General features: G+C 40.2%; 1 protein-coding gene across 1 annotated transcript; it reads left to right on the forward strand.

Annotated features, from left to right (window-relative positions):
- Positions 1 to 395: 395 nt before the first annotated feature.
- Positions 396 to 24,961, forward strand: BTC (betacellulin; the record flags this gene model as incomplete). The annotated part of the gene is made up of 6 exons (XM_081346203.1): positions 396 to 441; positions 11,767 to 11,865; positions 18,129 to 18,246; positions 19,972 to 20,118; positions 23,169 to 23,276; positions 24,858 to 24,961. The coding sequence occupies 5 exons, from the start codon at positions 396 to 398 to the stop codon at positions 23,272 to 23,274; spliced, it is 516 nt and encodes a 171-aa protein (XP_081202329.1). The 3' UTR covers positions 23,275 to 23,276; positions 24,858 to 24,961.
- Between the last annotated feature and the right edge of the window lie 539 nt (positions 24,962 to 25,500).

A 25,500-nucleotide genomic window follows, 5' to 3' on the forward strand; every position in this document is an offset into this window, starting at 1 on the left:
AGTAATAGTCTTCTTCTTCTGGGACTGGGAAACATTTCCCTATATTCTTGAAGGAAAGAGGGTGATGCCAACCTCCGCCCCGTCCGTGCCAGGAGGAGTAAGATCAGCAAGGGTTGCCAGGTGTTCAGGCAATACCGGAGCGGTCGAAGTGGCTGAGGCTTCTTTTCACGCATGGGCGTTAAAGCGCACACGGACGGCGAACAATCAGCCCGGTGCCTTCCAGCCACGAGAAGCAGGAGGCGTGGGGGGGGGGGGGAACCCCTGTCTCAGGTTGCCGGAGAGGCTGCGCCTTTCCGTCTCAGCGGCGCCTCCTGATTTTTTCAAGTTGTGGGGCGGTGGCTGTTTCGTGTAAGTTGCTGTAGTCCGCTGGCTAGTGGAGGTGAAGTCCGGCTTTGATGACCCCAGACGCGCTTCTAGGCTCTGGCCCTCTGCTTCTCCTGGGTGAGGATTGACGTTTCCTTTCTACCTACCACGGTTGTCGGGTGGGTTCCTGGCTACTTGATGCTGCTCTTGCATAGAACACTCTTCGATAGCTTCACGGCAGGCAGACGTTCAACAGGTGCGTCCTTTTCTGACATACATGCAACTATTTTGCTCGGGGAACCTTGCCGGAAAAGAGAATGACATTTGTAACTCAATCCTGCTGTCAGTATTTTCTTCTCTGGCGGGAATTTCCAAGCAATTTGTAAGGTTATAAGAGTCATCTTATAGGTGAGAGGGGTGGCATATAAATTAAATCAATCAATCAACCAACAGCATATAAATTTAATAGTAAGTAAGTTGATAAGCAAAACCCCAGCAGGTTCAGCTTCACTTGCAGTGTTGTTGCTTGTCCTGGATAGGAACTCTGCTAGGGGAAAAAAAAGAAAAGAAATCAACTTATTAATGTCTTCTATCTACTTGAACAGCAAAGTGCTTGCAATTATGACTCATTGTGATTTTGTGGTACAACGAAAGATCAATTTATTTTAGACAGGAAGCTCTGTGGAAAGATAGCTTAGGCTGCTGTTAAAAAGACTTCATCCCTCTTGGAATATGGTCAAATCTATTTCAGCAACTGAAAAGCCTTAATCTTTAATGATAAAGTTAGACTTTCTTTCTTTCTTTCTTTCTTTCTTTCTTTCTTTCTTTCTTTCTTTCTTTCTTTCTTTCTTTCTTTCTTTCTCTTTTCCTTCCTTCCTCCCTCCCTCCCTCCCTCCCTCCCTCCCTCCCTCCCTCCCTCCCTTCCTTCCTTCCTTCCTTCCTTCCTTCCTTCCTTCCTTCCTTTTAATACAAAATCACCTGGGGCATGTTTAGTTGAAAAATCTTAATTAAATCATTCTACACCCCTACCATGGTGAAAAATTCAGGTCTTGCTACTGAAACCAAGTACCCACTTTTTTATTTTTATTTTAAAGGCTGGGGAAATCAGAAGTAGGAGGATTTTTTGCTGTGCCAAGTATATCATCAATTAGACTAGATGCCTTTGCTAGAGCATTGCTTGGCAGGACACCCATTAAATAGAGTACCCAAGTGCCTATTTTTATCCTGTGTGTTTATTTTAAGGGGCCTTAGAATCCAGGACAGTTTGAAACAGTTAAAAGGTAAAGAAAGACTGCTCTGGTCTAATCACAAACCAGCCTAAATAGTTTGTAACATTTCTTATTTAAGTGTTTTTGCTATAATGTGGGCTTGTATGTTTATTTATTTATTTTATTTATTTTTATTCCATTTATATCCCGCCCTTCTCCGAAGACTCAGGGCGGCTTACAAGCTTAGCAGTAGCCTTCATTCTATGTATATGCCTGCTTATTAGGGCTTTCATACACCCCCCCAAGCGGCATTATTACAAAGTCAGCTTAATTGCCCCCAACAATCTGGGTCCTCATTTTACCTACCTCGGAAGGATGGAAGGCTGAGTCAACCTTGAGCCTGGTGGGATGCGAACCTGCACTAATTGCAGGCAGCTGGTGTTACTTAAGGAGGCATTAGCCCACTGCTCCACCAAGGCTCCACCAATATATATTAAATTATATTGTTTGTTAACTAAGTTTTGCAATCATGTCACTACATATCACTAACAATCTATTACATTATAGAGAACTGAAAATAATTAATGGGTTAATTTGCATTGCATTGCAGTGTAACTTTGCATTATAAACTCATAACATTTCCTAGTATCTGTTTTTCAGCAAAAGAGAATCAGTGCAATTTTTAATCCACAATACAGTAATTAATGGGGGTATTTGAAAATATTGGCATTACAGAGCATATGTCTGGATTTGTTTATCTGATAGTAATAATGCCAATTAATTTTACTAAACATTACATTATTTATATTGATAGCAATTTAAATGTTGGAATATTTTCCAGTTCTCTGGCACTTGCCTTGAAATATTGCAAGTGGTTTAACTGGATTACATGTTTTTCTGGAACTCCTGGAATGTTTTAATGCCAGTAGTCAAAACTTAGTGATGAAACACATGTTTAAAAAACATCCATGCCTTTCTTTTCATACTTACTTCCTTTATTGGGACATTCTTGTGTCGTTGCTTTGCCTGGAAATGAAATGTACTTTCTGGGCCAAGATCTGTTCTTAAATCTGGTGAGAATAATGCCCTTTGTGTAAGCATTCCAAGATAAAGTGCCCTTCAAGTTAAGTTCAACTCCTGGAGACAAAATGGAGAGATTCATATTGCTTCTTTGACAATAGAAGTGGTTTGCTGTATTCTAGAATATTTTTTTTCCAGGATATTTCTTCTCTAGTCTACCAACCCACAGATCTCACATTCAGGTACTGTGATGAAATGCCTAACAGACTTTGGGAGCATAAAGGAGGCAACAAGGCTGTGACTTAAGCCAGGGAAAAAAGGGAAGTGTGAGAAAGAGGGTAATTCCATCTTAATTATAACTTACAATAATTATACTGTTTTGCTTATAACAAACAGAAATTTTAAACATATTCATAATTTCTGCAATTTATAAATAGCAACATTTAATTCACAGAGAAGTAGTGAATACAACATGCAGTTAGAATTTCACTGCCAAATTTGACCTTAATCTTCCAAAATCCAGATTTCTCTTTAATCTCAAAACAGCAATTGATGCATAATTGCAAAATACGTTGAAGTTCAGAAACCTTTTCCTTGCAATTTCCTATTTGTCTCTGTTAAAACACACACAAACACACACACACACACACACACACACACACAGAGAGAGAGAGAGAAAGAGAGAGAGAGTGAAAGAGAGAGAGAGAGCTTTTGTACAGATGCAGCTGTTTAATTGGTATCCTGTCTACAAAACTTCTTTTTTTTAAAAAAAATATGTATTGGTAATTTGAGATACTGGTATGGCAGTGTTAGCAATATTTGTGTTTGTTTTGAACCTTACACGTGGTAGCTTCTTTCTTCTTTCCTTATCCATTACATTGTTAATTACTATATCTGTAATGTATTGAGCTTTGTCTTGCTTAGGAATATCACATGGGTTAATTGCTGGAAGGTTGCTTAAGCAGGGAAGTTGGCTAATGGCTCCCAGCTCCTCAGACAATCCATTTCCAGCACCGCCATTGGCTGCCTCAAAAGCGGCAATAGGTTGCTTTAAACCTATTGGCCGCCACCTAGAGGCCAGGGTATAAATTGCTGCATTTGCAGCCCTGTTTCTTAGTTCAGTTGCTGCAACCAAATAAACAATGATCTTTGCTGAACTCACTCATCAGTCAGACGCCTCGTCTCGTCAATCAAGCAATGAACCCACTATCTAACACTGGTGACGAAGGTGGGATCCTGCTCCTCCAACTGAGTTGAAGAGTCATTAGGGGAGAGGCTGAACACGCCTGGCGGGAAAAGCAATTCCCCCCCTACACGGTCGGTCTAGCACAGCCACGCTAGCCACCATGCACCCAGAGGACCAGTCCTTGGGCAATGGAGGAGCAGGACAAGAAGACAATGAGCCCCAGTCGTGAAGACCAGCAGAAATGGCAAAGGTCAGAAAGCTGGAAGAATTTGACATAGTTCACCCGGAAAGATGGTCTTTGTATCTATCCAGGGTTGAGAACTATCTACACACGAATCAAGTTGCCAAGGATGGCCTTGTTGTGATTCAGGGTCAGCCTGTGGGTTCGGCAGTTGGGTCGGACGACTCAGAGAAGGAGGAGGAGGGGGTGTTGAAGAACTTGCTGAGGGGGTTGGACAGCTTGATGAGAGCCCTCCGCCAGGCCCCTCTCACCTGGTCACGACACAGACCCAGCTGTGTGAGCCTGACAGCGTGGATGAAGATGACCCACAGCTGGCCCTGTTCAAGGACGCCCAACGCAGGAGGCAGTCAATCAGGAGTAAACAGAGGAAGGCAATGGGGCTCCTCGAAAGGAGGCAGAGAGAAGCCACGCCCTGAACTGTATTTAAGGGGGAATGTGTGGGAGGGCTGGTTTGCTGAAGGCAACCGTTTGAATAGTTCCTGTTTCATAGCTCCTGTTTCATGGTTGGTGTCTGTTTTATGTTAATAAATTTGGCAGGCTTTATTCCAGCCTCTTGCCATTTGTAAAGGTAGCAGGCTGGTACAGAACAGGCCTGAAGGACGCTATGTTCCTTTGTGTGTGTGGCCCAGCCACGTTTGACATTGCGGAGAACTTGTTTGCGCCAACGCCATTGGAATCTGTAACGTTCACGGACTTGAAGAAAAGGCTCAGAGACCACTTCCAGCCCAAGCTGTCAGTAATTGCTTGGTGTCATGCATTTGAACAGAGAATTCAGCAACCAGTGAAACAGCATCTGAATTCATTGCAGCATTGAGGTAGGCCACACACCTGTGCCAGTTCTCTCATGTTGAGGAAAGGCTACGAGACCGGCTTGTCTGCGGTCTCCGGAAAGAGACTCTGTCATTCCCAGACATGCTGAAAGAGATCATGGTGGATGAAGCCACCAGCGAGGCTGTCCAAGCCTTGTGGCCCACCAAAACAGCACAGCACAAGGAAGCCATCCACCATGAGGATGCCGAACATGTGGAAGACCCCAAAGACAACACAGAAGTTGACAAGCTACAAAGACACAATGACCAACAGCGTCACAGAGACAAGCAACAGGGGGCGACCTACAAGGCAGATCCCTTCCTTAGGTGCCCAAGGTGTGGCGGCCGCCACCAACACTTGGACTGTAGGTTCTGGACAGCCACATGGCGGGCCTGCGGAAAGACTGGCCACATTGCGTATGTCTGTAGAGGTCTCCAGAGGGACCGGCCATTGAATCGCCAGTTGGACACTCCAACTAGGAGAGGTACCGGGGCCCCGGGACAGTATAGAATAGGGTTTTTCTCCAGCCATAGAAGCATTTCCCAAACAGGAGCTCGCTGCCCTATTAAGCCGAAGTTTAGACTTAGGTAGACTGCAAGGGGTCCCCTGCAAGATGGAGCTGGACACAGGCTCTGCCATATCCATTATCTCACTTGAGACATTTAATTTTGTCTGCAACCGCAACAAGAGATGGGCCAAGCTGAGGCCGTCTGACATTATACTAACTGATTTCCAGAATGCCAGAGTCGCAATCAAGGGTGAGGCCACACTAGCTGTTAAATTAAGGGTTTTTCTGGGCACCTGGACATTGTTGTAATAGGGTGTCAGCGAACGAGCCTGATTGGGCTCAACTGGTTTGATGCACTAGGCATCCAAGTAACCAGAATCAACCGGACGCAAGTCGTGAGTCTAGCAACTGTATATGAGAAATTCGCAGATGTGTTTGACTCGGCCCTGGGGATGTACACACGCCCGCCAATAACATTTAAACTAGATCCTACTGTAATGCTGGTCAGGATTAAACCTCGTAGAGTGCCATTTGCTCTTAAACACAAGATAGACGCTGAGTTAGATAAACTTGTAGAACAGGGAGTACTGCAGCCAGTAGATAGGGGTGAATGGGAGACCCCAATTGTAACACCACTAAAAGCCAATGGGGAGTTCAGAATCTGTGCCGATTACAAATGCACAATCAATCGTGCACTCAAACAGCAGGCATACCCGGTACCAGTAGTAAGCCACATCCTGGTGTCCTTGCAAGGCGGTACAATTTTTGCAAAATTAGATTTGGCTCAGGCCTAGCAACAGCTTCCTGTTGACAAGGCCACAGCCGTGGCACAGACAATTGTAACCCACAGGGGGGCGTTTAAAATGAAACACCTGCAATTCGGGGTCAGCGTAGCCCCTGGCATTTTTCAAGGCATTATGGAGTGGACGCTCAAGGGCATTCCAGGGGTTTGCCTCTATTGTGATGTTGTGCTCATCGCCGGTGAGTCCACCGAGGTACTAGCAAGGAGGCTCAGAGCCGTCCTTCAAAGGCTGTGAGAAGCAGGCCTCAAGCTTAAAAAGAATAAGTGTAGTATTGGAGTCCCCTCAACTGAGTTCTTGGGGTTCTGTACAGATGCCAATGGCATCCACCCTGCTGAGTCAAAGGTTAAAGCCATTCAGATGGCACCCAGCCCCAAAAGGGAGAGCTTCAGGCATTCCTAGGCCTCCTAAATTTTTACCACATGTTCCTTCCTAACAAGGCCACAGTGGCAGAGCCATTACATCGGCTCTTGGACAAAAATACTGTGTGGAAGTGGACTAGTGTTCATGAAGAAAATTTTCAGAAACTGAAGGCTCTTCTGTTGGTCAGTTCCACAATCACTCATTTCAAGGAATCAATGCCGGTATGCCTAGCGTGTGACATGTCTCCATACGGGGTGGGGGCTGTCCTAAGTTACTTGGAGAGCGATGGAACTCAAGTTCTGATTGCCTTTTATTCCAGGACACTGTCCTCTGGAGAGCGTAATTACGTACAAATTGACAAGGAAGCATGGCCATAGTAGCTGGAGTAAAAAAATTCCACGACTACTTATACGGCAGGGACTTCACGGTCTTCACAGACCATAAACTGCTATTGGGGTTATTCACTACAGACAGACAGGCACCCCACATCTTATCTCCTAGAATGCTAAGATGGTCCATTTTTTAAATCGGTTTACAGTTTTAAGCTAATTCACAAACCTGGCAAGGGCCATGCAGATGGCCTGAGCAGGCTTCCACTGCCTCAAATTGAGCTAGATCCGGCCCCAGCAGCCCACATTTTGTCCATTCAGGACTTGCTGGAGTTTCCCCTCCATGCAGGGGACATAGTTGCAGAAACAGCAGCAGACAAGATTCTAAGCAGAGTGCTATCTTGGGTCCACATGGGGTGGCTAGAGAAAATCCCGGGTCCTGAGTTCCAGAGCTACTTCACAAGGAGACATGAGCTCTCAGCTCATAAGGGTTGTATTCTTTGGGGGAACAGGGTCATTGTTCCCACCTCATTAAGGGACAGGGTACTGCAATCACTTCATGAAGGTCATCCGGGTATTGTTCGCATGAAAGCTTTGGCACAAAGCTATTTATGGTGGCCAGGATTAGATAAAGCCAAGTTCATGGGTGTTACACATGCCAGCAGCCTAGGCCTGAAATGCCGTATGCGCCAGTCCACAGGTGGGAGGAGACACACACACCCTGGTCAAGGATTCATATAGACTTTGCTGGGTCCTTTCAGGCACAGCTCTTTCTTATAGTGGTTGACAGCCACTCTAAATGGCTGGAAGTTATACCAATCGCAAATATGACTACTGCTAGCACCATCCATGTGCTTAGGAAACTCTTTGCAATGCCCGGGCTACCAGACATCGTAGTGTCCAATAACGGGGCCCAATTTACTGTGGCAGAGTTTCAGGCTTTTCTGAGGGCAAACCTCATTAGGCATGCAACATCGGCTCCATTTCACCCATCTAGTAATGGTCAAGCCAAACAAATGGTACGCACCACGAAAGAATCATTGAGATGCATAGTGACTGGGGACTGGCACCACAGACTGGCCGATTTTTTGCTCTGCCAACATTCCACACCGTGCACAGCAATGGGTAAAAACCCAGCAGAGCTGCGCTGGGGTGGGTGACTAATTACGAAACTGGACAGGTTGCACCCAGACCAGGTGGAAGCTGAGGCCTCTCACCCAAAACCTCAGAGGGGGCTGCAAGTGGACGACGGGGTGTGGGCCCGGAACTATGGGCATGGGAACTTGTGGGTGCCAGGGAAAATCACCAAAACATCAGGCCCCCTCTCCTATGAAGTGGGCCTAGAGGGCAGGCGAGTCGTTCATCGCCATATCGATCAGCTTAGAAAGCGTTTTCCAGAACAGCCACAAAGCGAGAACTTCATCCCAGGTCCCATCCATGGACCGCAAACCGGCAGCCAGGCTGATCAGTCCATATGCTCTGAGGTCCCAAGCAGTCAGAGCAACGGGGAAGTGGCTGTAGGGGGGCAAAGCCCAGGAGTGCAACATGGGGCTTCTGATGGAGAAAGCCAACCAGAGCACTACAGCTGCTGTGCTAACTCTGCAGAGTGATTGGACTCTGGGGTGGGCTGACCTGAAATGGCCAGTCAGAGAATTCCGTGTCAGCCAGACTCACTTGAACATATGGACCCTGGTCTATCCAGCCCGGTGGGCAAGCTGGTAGGGCAGGGAGCGCCTGGCTCTCCCAGGCGTTCCACAAGGGTTCGTAAGCCTCCTGCATATTTACAAGATTTTGTTCCAAAATAACTGAGCTATAATGTTGTATGTTTCATTGATTTGCTGATAACCAGGAGAGCCTCTGTATTAGCAAGTACAGAAAAATGTGTACATTGCATATTACTTTTGCATCTCTGTAAAACTTGTAATTGCTGTAATCATCTCCTTTGTTGTTATAATGTGTGTACATTCTAGGGTGTGTGTGTGTGTGTGTGTGTGTAATGTATTGGGCTTTGTCTTGCTTAGGAATATCACGTAGAGTTAATTGCTGGAAGGTTGCTTAAGCAGGGAAGCTGGCTAACGGCTTCCAGCTCTTCAGACAACCCGTCTCCAGCACCGCCATTGGCTGCCTCTAGGGCGGCAATAGGTTGCTTTAAAACTATTGGCCACCACCTAGAGGCCAGGGTATAAATTGCTGCATTTGCAACCCTGTTTCTCAGTTCAGTTCCTGCAACCAAATAAACAATGATTTTTGCTGAACTCATTCGCCTCATCTCGTCAATCAAGCAACGAACCCAGTATCTAACAATATCCTTCCTCAAAAAGATACCTGTTTTGAAATTTTAATGTGGATAAGTTTATTTAAACAATAGATCATATTTCTGGTTTTTGTGTTTTACACATATTTAGTTCAATATTTTCCCCTCATTATCTTACTTTCAAAATTGAACTAATTATCTATATTTTCTAGTTATTATTTTGAATAGTATATCCATTCTATATTTTAAAAATCAAATAAACCTTTCGTATTTAATAAGTCAGATGTATGAGCAGAATTATGCTCCTTTCTGAAGGTTGCAGTCCTTGCTTAGTTAAATACCTGCAGAACTCATTGGCTTTACCAGTAAATAAGTATTTTATTAGACTGTTTCCTTTACATAAGTCAAATTTAAGAAATTTAGTGATACCTAATATTTTAATCAATCCTTTAGAAACTTAATGGTAAAGGTAAAGGTTCCCCCACACATGTGTGCTAGTCGTTTCCGACTCTAGGGGCCGGTGCTCATCTCCATTTCAAAGCCGAAGAGCCAGCATTTGTCCGAGGACGTCTCCGTGGTCATGTGGCCGGCATGACTAGACGCCAAAGGCACACAGAATGTTGTTCCCTTCCCACCGTAGTGGTCCCTATTTTTCTACTTGCATTTTTATGTGCTTTCGAACTGCTAGGTTGGCAGAAGCTGGGACAAGTAACAGGCACTCACTCTGTTACACGGCACTCTGGATTTGACCCGCCAAACTGCTGACCTTCTGATCGACAAGCTCAGCATCCTAACAAACTGAGCCACCGCGTCCCAATTAGAATCTTACCAAGTTACTATTTTTTTGCACAAAATTTGGGACAAATTTTACATTTTTCTTACAGCACTTTGTAAGTATGCATAAGAGTATTCTCATTTTAAGTTACCAAATTATTACACCTCCCATAATCTAATATAGTTTTCCTTAAATATGCTGGCTAAGGATTCTAGAAGTTGTGATCCCAATGTGTCTGAAACAAGAAGGTGGAGAAAGTCAGACTATTGCAAACATTAATTATCTTTTGGTGCTATGTGTTCTTTTTATTACAGTGTTCTTATATGAGGCAGAATTCATGGCTTAAATAATTCTTGCTGACATTTAATATTTATATTAAATATTCTTTATATTTGGCAGTTTTTATTTATTGAAATTTGTATGGTGTTCTAATCTAGAAGGACAGAGCATTAAAAAGAGGTAGAGGGATACTCCTGAAATTGCCACCAATTTATCATTTTGCCCAATGGGAGTGGGAACATTGCTGCCAGGAATTTCCCCCCCCCCCTGCAGTAGCCATCTTTTTTACTTTTAGTGGCTTCTTCACATATGCAAATTTGTGGAAGAGCATGCAGGTGTGCAAAACAGGAAGTATTTGCATCCTGTAGGCAAGAATAAGGAGGAAAAAATTAATTTATAAACATCATTATCCAATCTAAGAAAGTTTTAGTAAGAGGGACTTGGTTTGTACAGTAGATATATATGTCTGAGCCTAGCAGTGATTTTTTTTTAAAAAAAACAAGCTCTTTTGGAAAGAGCTAATAAAGGGGATTGAGGATTAATTCCAGGTCACCAGCTGAAGAAACTCTAACAAATGTTTACTTGAGGCCTCCTGTGATGAAAATATTATTTACTAATAGTGATTGTAGGTTTATATCCATGAAAAAAGGTATCTTTGTGATTAATCTTAGGCATGCTTGTTTAGAAATTTAAGTGATCCAATGTAATTTGCTGTTCTATGTTGGAACTTTCAGCAGTGAAAATAGTTAAAGTTAGGTAATTTATACATAGTAACACAGTCTATTTTCTGTGGGAAAATGTAAGTTTGATAAATATTAATTTATTCAGCTGTAAACAAAACTCTAGTATATCTGACAATTTCATAGATTTTGGAAAATCAGCCTCAAGCATAAAAAGCTACTTGTAGAGGAAAGGTAGGTAGTTCTAGTAATTTTAAATTGGACATAAAAAGGTAAAGGAGACCCTGCAGATTTTATTCCACTAGTCGCCTGACATCATGGAGCGCTGTTATCCCTATTTATTTGCATTTGCATATTTTCAAACTGCTTGGTTTGCAGGAACTGGGGCAAGGATGGGAGCTCACCCCATTGCGTGGAACTCAGGTCTCAAACCTGGGCTGCCAGCTTTCCAGCTGACAAGCCTAGCATCTTAACCACTGACCCACTGCACCACCAGATAGATCAGAGTGAAAAAGGGAACTAATAATTTACAACAATCTAAATGGAACCTTAACAGAACCTAAGTGAAATAAATTATTGATATATCTTATTCTTTCTCCTTCTAAAATGTATTAGTTTATTGAACATAGGTAATGTAAGTACTTGTCTAGAGCAGGAGTGTTAAACTGCTGCCCTGCAGGCCAGATGCGTCATGTGGAAGCCACGCCCATCCCATTGCCAGTAATGGCAAAACTGTCCCAATACGTCGCGTAGTCACGTGACGTCGTGAGTTTGACATGTCTGGTCTAGAGTATTACAGTATGCCATTCAGAAATTTTTCAAACTGAAAATTTTCTTAAGGCATAGCAAAACTCACATTAGTTGTTAAAATTAAGATAACAAAACAGGAATTGTATCTTTAGAAAGAAGAAACAAGCGGTACCCTTAGTAGAAGTATTATTGCAATTTGAATCTAGCTACTTGAAATATACTTTTAAAATGATTTGCCTTCTTCTCCTCCCTAACTAAAGGCATAGTCATTTTCAGCTCTGTGACTAGCAGTGAAAATGCAACAGCTGGCCCGGAAACCAAGAAGCCTCCCTGTGATTACATGAATGGAACTTGTACAGGTAACAGATGGATTGCAATTCCTAACAATGGCATTTTTTTCAATAATGGCCAGGAAGACTGTTCAATTGATTAACTGATGTAAGTAAGATGATAAACTGGAAACTAAGAGACTGGGACTTCTATCTGTTGTTTGAGCATGGTTGGTTGGGTGACTATGTGCCCATCATACTTCACAGATTTGTTATGGGGAAAATAAGCAGAGCTAGCATTATCTATGCCATCTTGAGTTGTATAGAAAATAAAGGCAGGAGAGAAATCTAATGAATAAATAATTTCCATTCTAATTACATGTAACAATGTACATTTTAGGAAACTGGCAATCACAATTAGTAAGCTTTTATTTTGCAATATGTTAATTATAAATATATACTGTTTTAATGATTCTTTAAAGAAATGTAGATGCATACATTCTGTTACTGACCATCAGTAACTTTTTATTTATTATGAAATTTGTTTGCCTCCCATTTCATGTCCGGTTATTAATAATCCCTTAATAAACAGAATCTATATTAATGTTACATGAATACAGTAGTGCAGTTTTTAACCCAAACATGGGGACAGTTGTCAAGAATTGGAAAATATCTGGATTTGGAAGTACTATCCTTGGGTCTGAGGATGCAAATGTTTTTGAATTTTCAGATGTGTCAGGGTAGATGTAACACATGGAAAAAAAACAAAATCAAAATGTCAAAGACATGTAATTATTGCTATCCAGAGACTGACAGAGAAAGAAATATGTTCATGTTCTCTTGTATATTCTCTTGCTGATAAGACCTCTAAGAACCAGTTCAGACTCTTTGCATAATGTAAGATCTAAATCTCTCTCAAGTTTTGCCTTGCCTAATCTCTCACTAAGTTCAGAGTTTCACTAGGCTTATTTCCCATCTTGATAAATCTCTTTTATTTTACCAGGTGTTTTTAAATTGCTCTTGTTGCACCTTGTAAATCTTCTTAATTGAATATAAAGCCATTTCTCTCCCCTTCTTCTGCCCTGCTTTTCTCTCTTCCAGTTATTTATATTTCATTCTCTTTGCTGTAACACCTTCCTCCAATTCTCCATATTGTAAGTTCTTTCAGCTTGGTTGTTGGATTGCAGATTTTAAAAAGCCCAGCCAAAAACCACCAAGCCCACTCCCATTCCCACCTGACAGGACAACCCACAAGAATATAAAATTGGAGCAAACCCTACTAGCACTGATGATGTTACATAATTTGGGTAATGAAATGACCTCATTTCAACCCTGATTAGCAAATGTTCTCTTCTGCAGATGCCCTGTTGCATAATATCTCACGGAGTTTGGAGGAGTGAGGATTGTTGGTTAGCCATTCTAAGCTTAAATCAGACAGGTGATGGTCATCAAGTTGCATAAAATGCATAAAAACAAGGATGAAAGCATCCTAGAATACATATAGATTAATTAAAAAGGGAAAAATGATGCCATAGATGCATACTATAGGCCATCCAACCAAGCAGAAGAAATAGATGAATGTTTTGCTAATCAGTTAACAAGTGTATGTAGTACAGCAGTAATGGGGGATTTTAACTACACTGACATCAACTGGGAGACAAACTCTGCATTAGGTAGGAGATTTAACAGATTCCTGACCAACATAACTGATAACTTTGTCATCCTAAAGGTAGAGGAGGGACCTGGACCTAATTTTTACTAACAGAGAAGAAATGATAAAGTGGGGTTGAAGTTGTAAGAACTTTGGGGGAGATTGACCATACTGAATTCATATTAGAATTCAACACAATGCAGATACAATAGAATATAATCAAACCAGTGTCTTAGACTTTAAAGGAGTTGATTTCAGCAAACTTAGAGAGAACTTGGAAAGGATTCCATGGATGAAAGTCTTAAAGGGGAAAACAACTCAAGCTTGGGAAACTTTGAAAAATATGATTATAAAAGCCCAGTCTGGCACAATATCACTGAAAAGGGAAAAAAAAGAAAACCAAGAAGAAATCAGCATAGTTGCACAAAGAACTATATGATAAACTGAAAGACAAGAAGGATAAGTATAAAAATGGAAAGAGGGACACATACCTAAGGTAGAATACTAGCATATAACCTGAATCTGCAAAGATGAAGTTAGGAAAGCTAAGCTTACAATGAACTAAAACTTGCAACAAGTGTCAAAAATAGTAAGAAAAGTTTATTTCAACATATAAATACTAAAAAAAAGTCAAATAAACAATTAGTCAATTAATGGGAGAAAATGGCAAGGAAGTGACAGGCAGCAGGGAGGAATCAGAGCTGCTTAATTCCTTCTCTGCATCTGTCTTCACACAAAAAGAAAAAATAGTCCAACCTACCAAAAAATAGAACAGTAAAAGACAGTCTAGGAATTCAAATTAAAATAGGCAAAAAATGATAAGAGATTATGTGTTCTCTCTAGATCAGGGCTTTTCAACTTTTTCACCCATTGTACCACTTTTAGGATATGGCAACATCCGAGTACCACCAGTCACCTAGCAAGGTGTCAAAAATTTGATGACCACCCCCAAAAAAGGAAAAAAGTGATGAAGTACAGGTAGTCCTCGACTTACAACAGGCAGGCAAGTTTGCTTAGTGACCGTTCAAAGTTACAATGGCACTGAAAAAAGTGCCCCCCAAGTCACAGCTGAGCAAGACACCTGCCTGCCCACCCGGCAGCACTCTTCCTCCTGTCTGAGGTTTTCATTGTTGTGAGAATTTCTGTTGAGGATTAGCAGCAGGGGTGGGGTGCGAGTGTGTTTGGTTTTTATTCCCTCCCCCCATCTGCTGGGTGGTTGCAGCAGGTTTTGGTCGCTTCACATGACCCTGGAACACTGTGACCATCATAAATATGAATCAGTTGCCAAGCATCTGAATGTAAATCACAAGACCCTGGGATGTTGCAACATTCCAGGCGATCAGTGCTTCTTCTGGGCTCAGAAGCGCCAGGATCAGCGCCGAGTCCAGCTGGAGCCTGGTGCTGACCCTGGCGCTTCCGCTGAGTCCTGTCAGCCCTGCAGCTCCAGCCATCTCTTGCTCAGGCTTGTGCGGTGCTGCCACCGGTTCAGCTCATTCCCCTCCCCTGCTACCACTTTTCTAGGATGGTCGCGTACCACCTGCCAGGTTCCAATGTACCACAGGTGATACCCATACCATTGGTTGAAAAGCCTTGCTCTAGACGAGTTCAAATCAACAGGACCTGATGAATTACATCCCAGGGTTCTGAAAGAGCTGGCAAACATGATCTCATAACCATTGAACCATGACTTTCAAAGATCCTGGTGAACCAGAGAATTACCAGAGGACTGGAGAAGAACTGATGTGGTTCCCATCTTCGAAAGGGAAAAAACCCAAATCCACAAAATCACAAACCAATCATCCTGATGTCAATACCTGGGAAGATCCTGGAAAGATAATCAAGGAACAGATCTGAGAACACCTAGAAGCACGTAAAGTTATAACTCAGAAGCCAACGTGGCTTTGTCAAAAACAGATCATGCCAAACAAATTTTATTTCATTCTTTGACAAAAAAATCTAATTTAGTGGACTAGCAAAATGCAGTGGATATAATATACTTGGATTTCAGTAAAGCTTTTGACAAAATAGACCACAATCTACTTCTTGGTAAGCTAGAAAAATGTGGGATAGCATCATCTTCAGATGGATTTGTAATTGGCTGACAAACCGCACACAACACGTAGTCCTTGCAGACAACATCAACCTGACAAGAATAGCCAACCAACACTCTAAAAGATAGACTCATGATCCAGATAAATCTTGACAAACTTGAGCACTGGGGCCTATCTAACAAAATGAAATTTAGTGTAGAGAAAAGTTAGGTTTTACATTTAGACAACAAAAACCAAATGCACAGGTACAGATCAGGTGAAATGTGGCTTGATAGCAGTAATTGTGGAGGAAACTTGGAGTCCTAGTGGACAATCTCTTAAATATGAGCTGGCCTTGGGTTGCAGCCACCAAAAAAGCCAATGCAAGCCTAGGTTGCATTAACAGACAATCAAGATCATGTGAAATGTTAGTACTGTTTTATAAGGCCTTAGTAAGACTACACTGAATACTGCATCCAGTTTTTATCATCACAATATAAAAAAGATGTTGAGACAAGAAAGAGTTCAGAAAAGGGCAATGAAGGTGATTAGGGGGCTGGAGACTAAAACATATGAAGAACAGTTGCAGGAATTGGGTATGTCTAGTTTAGTAAAAAGAAGGTCTAAGGGTGATATGATAAGTCTTCCAATATTTGAGGGGCTGCACAAAGAAGAAAGGATCATTTAATTTTGCAAAGCACCAGAAGGAATAAAAGAAGTAGTGGTGGAAACTAATCAAGAAGAGAATAATAAACCAGTGGAAGGTCTTACGTTCAGAAATTGTGGGAGCTCCACCACTGGAGGCTTTTAAAAAGAGACTGGATATCCATTTGTCTGAAATGGTAGGGTCTCCTGCCTGAACAGGGGATTAGACTAGAAGACCTCCAAGGTCCCTTCCAATTTTGTTATTCTGTTGTATTGCTGTTAAGCAAAATTAAACAAATGAAAAAAGGAACACTAGAACACTAATATCACGATGGCTGCATCATCAGTCCAGTAATGGATGTGGTAGCCTTTTCACAAAACTGTAGGGAACATGGATAGTAGTGTTGGCATTACATTCCTGTCCTATTTGTAAAATGCAGAAACAGATTGTTGTATTTGATGGGACTTTCATTTGATTCAACACATTTTTAATGTTCTTTTGACTTATTTCTAAGCACATATGCATAAGATTGTCCTGTTAATGTACTGAGTGTGATATCTTTATTTCTGTCTGATCTGCTCTAATATTACTCTTTAAACACAGCTTAATGTTTTTCATCAAGTTTTCTGTTTTCAAAAACATTTTTTTTCAATCCATGCATTCTTTCCGTTTCTATAATAGATGAGGTTAAAGTAAATGCAAGAAATTGCTATACCTGTTATGTTTCAGGTTCGGACAAGCAGGAAAGATGCCAGGCAGATGAGTACAGAAGAATAGTTGCTTTATTCATAACTATAACTGTACTAAGGGTTAGGGGTATCCATGCAGTCTTTGTATAGTCTCCCATAGTCTGAACAACCAATCAGATTGAACCCATCATTCCCGCCAAGTTGACTGCAGCCTGGACTGGAAAGTCCTATCTGTGTTGCTGGAGAACCGGCGCCTGGAATGGCTGCGGCTGCATCGGCTCTTGAAGGTGAATAGTTTTGGGAGGGATAGTAAGGGCTATAGGCCACATGATCAGGAAGATTTTAATGTGTTTGAGCAACATGGTGGAACTAAGGTAACATACAACATATGACCGACAATCTTTGCTGGCATGGCGAGTTTCTAGTTGTTTTGGAACTGTTGGTGAGACCGTTAAAAGTTGTTGGCGCTGTTTGAATTTGTTCTACCAGCAGCAAGATCTGACTGCTGGCCTAGTGATGGATTGTATTGCAAATCAGGGCTGTTTCCAGAGGAGGCAGAGGAGGAGAGGACCTGGAGCTTATGGAGCGAAGGAACTGGATGAGGCTGTCGGCAGGCCCAGAGGAAGAGAGAGAGGCTTTTGGAGGAGTTGGTGGTGGCGGCAGCAGCGTGCTCCAGGGGTGAAAAGAAGCAAGGCCTCTTTAAGGAAAAGGTGGAAGAGTCAGGATCAGAAAAAGGAAAGAAGGCGAGGTTGTCAGAATACAAGCGAATTTGAGGGCTAATCCACATGGAGCCCCATTTCCATCTGTCCTGTTTGCCATCGTTAACTCCCTAGAGACTAAAATGGACAATGTGAAATTTGAGCGGGCCACGAACAAGGAGTATATATCGGAGGTGGTGACCCTTTGAGAGCTGTATGCAACAAAATTTCATTTTGATGTATGCCAATTGGTGTACATTCAAAGTGTCAATAAAGTTATCATTATCATCATTATCATTACACGTGATAAGGAATTCCCAAAAGCTCAATACATAACAATACCTCTAAAGACCATTGCTCTTTCTAAGTTCCCCTCAAATCTGTAAGTGAACATTGCTTCTGAAAACCCTTTGGGCAATCCTTGAATGGGACACAGGATTGGAATGAAGACAGGATGCTCATGTGAAATTTTTCACTCAGAGTGACATTCAAAGAATTAAGAATACGATTACCGAAAACATTTTTCAAATGATGAAACTATTAAAAATAGCACAGGAAAAAGTTAGTCACAAGTAATCCAAGTGACTAAGTATTTTAAGTAGAACCTAATACAGTTTTTTTTTACTTTCTTATTTCTAGATGGTACCACCGATTTGAGACTGAGTGGACATTTTTCTGAGTGTCCTGAGGAATACAAGTACTTCTGTGTCAAAGGAAGATGTCGCTATGTTGATGCAGTACAAACTCCATCCTGCATGTAAGTTCCAAATCCAAACATGCCTTTTCCCAAGAGTTAAACCTGAGCATGACTCAAATATCTCCAAAGTATCTGTCATGCTTAGGCCAAGTATGTACTTATTTGAATCTGTTATCTACTAATGGCCAAATATCTTACTTATTTGAATCTGTTCTTTTCAGCTGTTCTTTCAATTCTGGAGGGAATATTGTAAAAACTCTTTAAAAATCATAATGCAATCTTCCAGTTATGGATTTCTCTCCAGGTTCTCTTTAATGTTGATGAGTAGACAAAATCTTATCTATGCAAGGTTGATTGCTAAAACCTTATTTATTCTTTATTAAGAAATCCATAAAATTTCTTAGGCAGTGCTTTACATTGCATGAAGAATGCCCATGTGGGAATCTCCCTAGTTTAGATGTTCACCTTGCATAGGACGAAACTGTGAGATTGAAGAAGAGGTGGAGCATCCTGATTTTTTTTAACCTTTTAAATTTATGAGGTATAACTTTTAAAATTACTTTTCTTCTCAGATTAAAAAAGCCAATATCATAGATTTGGTATTGGAAATTCTGGACTTAATCCTATATATATTACAATCTTTATTTTATACGTACCCTCAACTACTGAACTGGAAAATGCAAGATTTTTTTAAAAAAGATTTAAAGTTAGTATAACTTTATTAATGAATTTTTATATACCATCTTAGAGGATAATGTGGGTAATTGAATCTATCATGATCTTATAATTATGATATACGTTCTCCATTATTTATTAGTTGTGGTCATCGTAGTTCTTCAAGGATTGTTGACTGAGAGAAAGTAAAGATTGTTGACTGACAGAAAATTTTAAAATATTAACAGGGATCCTCAATAATGCCAACCATACTACAGGAAAAATAGTTCTGGGTGTCCTTGTTGTTAATTTATTATTGTTTATCCTTATTTTAAAGATTCTGACAACAACAAAAAACTCAGTTTGGATAGGATTTAAATTGGAACTGCTTTCTTCTGTGATGTGTTGTTCTGGTGCAATGTTTCTCAATTTTGGCACCTTGAAGTATGGACTTCAAATTCCCAAATTCCTTAGCCAGCATGCTTTCTGGGTAATTCTAGGAGTTGAAGTTCACATACCTTCAAACTGCTTAGATTGAGAAATACTGATCTAAAAATACTGATTTAGTCCAACTGATGGGGTGCTCAGCCACAGACTTCCTTAATTGAACAAGTGTGGAAAACTGGCATATATACCAATCTTCCACTGTGTGTTTATTTCCAAAACTTTTCCTAATAAACCCCAAGCATAAAGGGAGGCACAGAGCATGCTGGCTAGGGAATTCTGGAAGCTGAAGCCCACACATTATTTAAATTGAAAAACACTATTACGTTCAGGTGACATTTCCCTGAATGCATCTGCTGCCCTTCTAGATCAGGAATTCCATTGGATGGCAGTTTTCAAGCCCTAAATTTCATTTGCACATGCAGTTTGTTTACAGATCTGTCCTAGGATTCCCCAATCTGTACCTTTCAACTGTGTCATGTTATGGTTCTCATAAACACCACTTGGCATGGCTAATGGTAATTGAGTTGTGATCCAACTCATCTAGAAGGAACCAGGCTAGGAAAGATTGCTTTAGTCACGAGTGTGTACTCTACCTGGGATAGGTGCTAGTTTGTAGAAGTAGACTTTAGTCCTGAAGGGGGAAAAACTGACTTGTAAAACATTTTTTAAAAATATTTTTTACAGCTGTGAGAGAGGCTACACTGGGGAAAGATGTGAGCGGTTGGACTTATTTCATCTAAGAGGAGATCAAAGTCAAATTGTTGTGGTTTCTTTGATAGCTGTTATGGTAATGCTTATCATCCTGATTGCGTGTATCTGCAGTTGCACTCAGTGAGTACACTGAAATGAAAGTTTGGCTTCTATATGCATTTTCATGAAACTAAAAATGTAGTTATTAAGTTAATCAGTCTTTAGCAATTACAACTTTTGGAAGTTTCTTTTAAAAAAAACATTTTTATTAGTTTTTTCAATTTATAACCTATTTCCCTCAACATTCAATACAACATACCGGTATTTAAAATAACAGATTTATAAGAATAGCATGGTCAATTAAAAAAGATTTTGTCAGTCCAATTTCAATGAAGTATATCTACGTATATCCTGTTGTTAGATTTTATCTAATTTTGATTTTAATTGTAGTTTCCAAGTTTAACCTTTGACATCTCAAATAGTATTCAGAACCCAAAATTCCCTTATTTTATTACACCAAAGATTGTATCATCTAACATACACCCAATAGTTAAATACATAGCTAACTTCTACCTAATAAACATTGTTTGTTTCCTATCCTGATACGTCACAAGTTACCAGTCAGAGAGCCTATATTTATTAATCTACTACTACTTATACATAACCAAAATTTTAACATCAAAGATAGGATCCATGCCAATTTTCTATTATGTCAATATATAAATTTATAATATTTAGAATAAGCCTAATAAGTACTTAAACACATTTTAATTCTATCTCACAAATATTTTCTATTTCAGATCCTAATAAGTCACTAACTACTAACAAAATGACCTACAATAGTTCTCTAGGAATTCATTTTTTTAACTCTAGGTTTCTTTTTTTGCCAGTGGGGTTTCCAGACAAAGGGCTTTAAATTGGTCTTCCTTTGCTCGCATGCATATTATTTGCATCAGAGGAGGCCATCCAACCATCAGCGATATACAAAGGTTGAACCATTTATAGTCATTATATTGTTGCCATGTTAATTCCACTCTCTTTATTTGCTCTGACATCTCTGTCTGCAGTTCAGTCTGGCTTCTTCTTCCATCTGGGTTGATTTGTTTTAAGGAGAAAATCTTATCCAGTATTATAGTTAGTAGTTGACTGTCCAGGCTTTCCACAAGTTGTCTTAGTTGGTCTTCGGCGTCCTCTATGTTGGCATCACTATCTTGCCTGTAGTATACTTCTGAAGTTATAGGCTCTTTAGAAAGGATCAAAACTTGGGTATTAAGTTTTTCTTTAGTTTGTTCTTGATTTTTAGGATTGTCTGTCATAATAATTGTAGGTTCTTTGAGTAAAGTCAGGTTTTGGATAATAGTTTTTTCATTATTTTGTTGTTTTTGCTTATATTCCTCTGTCTCAATAGTAGTATCTTCCAAATTTGTTATATTCTGAAGTGTAAATTCTTTATTTGCAGTTAGGGTTTTAGTTTGTAAATTAAAGTTGGCATGTAAATTATTTAATCTGGAAATAGACATCTCAGTGACTCTATAGATTGTTTCAAATATAAGATTACAGTCAAGCAAGGTTTGTGGCTTATCGTTCTACATTTTGTAGTAATTATAAATAGTTCTTAGTGGAGGCTATTTTTCAAATAAAAATCAGTAAGTGTCCACCTCCACAAGTCTAAGCCAAATTCATCCCCAGCTGTTTCAGGTTTTTATCTCAATGCCAAGGTCAGTCCAAAATGTAAGCAAGCTTGTTTGCCAGTGGTATTCACTTGCTGTAACATATTTTTCTTTTTTGTCTCCTTTTTTAGATTGATAGGTAGAATAGTCCATTTCTATTAATATAAGAATTAGAAAGTAGAAAGGCAGTTATAGCCAAGATTGTGTCTAATATCAATTTGTAGTTAAGTGGTGGGATATAGTCATCCATTTCGTTGGTGTTTACAGCTAAGTCTTCCATGGAGGCTATTTTAATAAGAGTCAATAATTTTCCACCTCCAATGCTCCTAAAAGTTGTTTTCAGTGCCAGGTGTTCCCACACTTATCTTTGAGGATAGTATCAAGAACAACTCTGTTATTCAGTCAGCTCTCACAATAAGCAAAAGGTTTACTTGCAATTCCAGGTTTAGCCACAAGATGTCATCAATAGCATATAGAATAAGTTGTAAAGTTCTTTTTTTTCCAAATTAATATAAACCTTTTGTATAATTAGTCCATTTTTTCCTTAATTCACATCTTAAACAGAAAATAGGGTAGTAGATCCCCACAAAAATAGGAGCTTTTTAATGAATAGAAATAATATTGCTTAATTTCTTTGCTTAATCAGATGATTTTTCCCCTTCCACACTTTAAGGCTTAAAATGTTATTCCCCACATATACAAATGCTGTTGTTTCAAAAAAAGGGGGAGAATATTTTCAGAAAAGTCCCACAGGCAGGCAGTTAGGGGGATAAGAAAGGTAAGGTCTCACCCAGGTCCTCCAGATTGCTTCATTGTGCTAGGTAGTGCTTTTGGCTTTTGGCAGGGAATGGCTTAATGGTTGGCCATCTTGATGGCCGGTCTCTTCTTCGGGCCAAAAGGAGCTGCTCCGGATTCAAGCAGAGGGTTGCCACTCTTCCACGATCACAGGAGGGCCTCCTTGTGGTGGTCGCCCCTCCAGGGTGACTTTCGACCCTTTTCAGGGTCCTCCAATGAAGAAGGATCAGATGGCAGGGAGAGAGCTCTTCCTGTGCATCCAAAAGCGCTGTGCGCGCAAACTGGAAGCCCTTTTTTATCATCAAGTTTTTGACACCTTGCTAGGCGACTGGTGGTACTCAGATGTTGCCATATCCCAAAAGTGATACAATGGGTAAAAAGGTTGAGAAGCCCTGGCCTAGAGGTTAAAACAACTGCCTAACATGCAGACAGCTCAAGTTCAAATCTCAGAAGGGTGTGGCTGACTGATGAGAGCAAAAAATCTTGAAATAGCTATATCAGTCTCCCTTTAATTCTTTGTTGGCAAAATCCAAATTTGATACAAAAAGTTTGTGGCAGTTGCGACTGCCGCTGTGGACAGCCCTAGTTTGGGGGCTGATACAGGCAAAAGAAGAAAAAAGACTCAAAACAGAGTGTTTTTATATATTGATTTTAACTTAGTTTTACAATGTCAATATATTGGTTTATAAACTTATAAACTTAATTTTTTTTAACTTCCTTTCAAAGTTATTGTCGGAAAAAACGTAGAAAGAGGAAGCAGGAGAAAACCAGGACTTATGATAATCGGCAGCGAATGAAAACTGATGATATACTTGAGATGGATATTGAATGAAGGTAAAGAAGGTTCTGGAAATGTGAAAATGTAGGGATAATTTATTTTATTTCCAAAATTAATTACATTATTTTAATTTGAATTCATAATGCTTTTCTTTAATGCAAGTTTGTTTTAATTTAATGGATTACTATACTGAATGATACTCACCAAATGAATGTTTTATGGTCATGTAATGAGAAAGCAGTATTTCTCTATGTGGACAGGCAAGTCATTCATAGTTAACTGATTTTTTTCACAGGTATCTTAACTTATTGACATAGTGGCTATAATCTCCTTTTTTACTAGCCAATACTGATGAAGACCTAAACAGGACATGGCTTCATTTTGTTTCTTAAGATATTTTTCTAGATTGAGGGTTGCTTTTCTTCCTAAATATTATCTTCTTTCACATAGGAGAAAGCAAGTCATCATAGACCAAATGGATTATGTTTATATACATTACACACATATGTTCCATGGAGAAAGTACACCATGAAATTAAATGAGAAAATGAGGAATATTTTTGTTATGATGGCAGAAAAAAGACCCCTGAGAAAGATTCCATCAGGGTTGTTTCAATTTCAGTATTCAGGGGAGGGGGGCTCACATAAAGAGAAACCTGTACTTCCTCTCCCTTTTGTGAACCATACCAAGGGATTTTGCACATATGCCCTCTGCTCAGCTTAATTTGTAAAGGCTCATGAAAGCAACTGAGAAGTTATTCTTCCAATATATGCAAAAGCTCTGGAAAAGTGAGTAGTCAAAGTGGATGTAAAAAAGGGATATTTTTCCCTCTTTGAGCTTATGACAAACACTTTTAAAAAAACAAGCATGTGGATGACAGTATCACGTTCAGCCTGAATTCACCTGAATTCAACTTGCCACTGGTTTATGACTTTTTCTTCATCAGAGGTTGAAAAAAAGAGTAGTTCTTATGAGCCCAATGATTTGCTGAAAAATTACACTATCGTGCTTACACTTTTTTTGTTATAGGATAATTTTCAGAAACCTTTTCATCTTAGGGAACACCTGCTGCCGGCGTCAACTTCCCTCCGCCCTGTGCGTTCCCACAGAGAGGGACTCCTCAGGGTGCCACCGGTCAGAGAATGTAGATTGGTGGCCCCCAGGGGGAGATCTTTCTCTGTGGGCGCCCCGGAGCTATGGAACCAGTTACCGGTTGAGCTCCGGACGGCGCCCGATCTCCGCTCCTTTCGCCGCGATCTGAAAACATACCTGTTCGAACAAGCCGGCCTGGCCTGAGGGGGGATTGGTGGGGTTTTTTATTATCATTTTATTGGGGTTTTTATTAATGTATCAACTGTTTTTATGGGCATGTATTTAATTATCTTTTAATTTTTGTAACTCTTGTTTTATTCTTGCCCTGTACACCGCCCTGAGTCCTTCGGGAGAAGGGCGGTATAGAAATATTAATAAATTAAAATTAAATTAAATCTTATCATACATTATATTGCACCAGTATGATGGGAAATGTCTTAGTTCTCTGTATAACTTACCCATAATAAGCAAAGAACAGAGGGATTTACATCTGCTGAGTATCTGAACTCCACAATAATAATTCTAACAACTGCTTTCTTTCTTAGGTTAAGAAAGGCGCCTGCTGGCAGATTCCAAAGACTTGTGCCCTTTTCCTTTTGATGACTTTCCTGAGGACTAGTGATATGAAAATAAATAAGGATAAATAAACATGGGTATACAACTTCCAGTCATGTGCGATATCTGACATAATAATATCTTAATATTATGGGAATAATAGTAATAATATTGGGAATCCAGGAATTTTATTATATGTCTGAAAGATTTTAGAAGCATGGTATTTGACATTTAACTCATGTTGAATTGTTGAACTGTGGAGTCCCTGATACTCTCTGAGCTAGGTGTTTGCTTTCAGGTAACATTCTACTGTATATGAACAGAGATCAAAACCCCGCTCTCTTCTAGCAATGAAGAAGTTACATATTTGAATAACAAAATGTCTGCAAGCAAACAAACAAGCTCAGAGAGTACCAAGGATTCCACAGCTATAATTTTAATGGATGATTTAATGTTTTATGTGGCTTTTTTAACTACCTATTTCCTTTTACATTTAGCTTTGCTGTCATCTTTACTGAGAAGTGGAATATAATCATATTAATGTGGCTTTGCAAAATTTCACTGCTCTGAGTCTATGCTTTAGATTGGACTTAGGATATCATCATGCAGATGAGGTGATACATAGCCTAATGG

This window comes from Vipera berus (assembly GCF_964194415.1).
Source record: "Vipera berus genome assembly, chromosome: Z".
NCBI classification, from domain to species: domain Eukaryota; kingdom Metazoa; phylum Chordata; class Lepidosauria; order Squamata; family Viperidae; genus Vipera; species Vipera berus.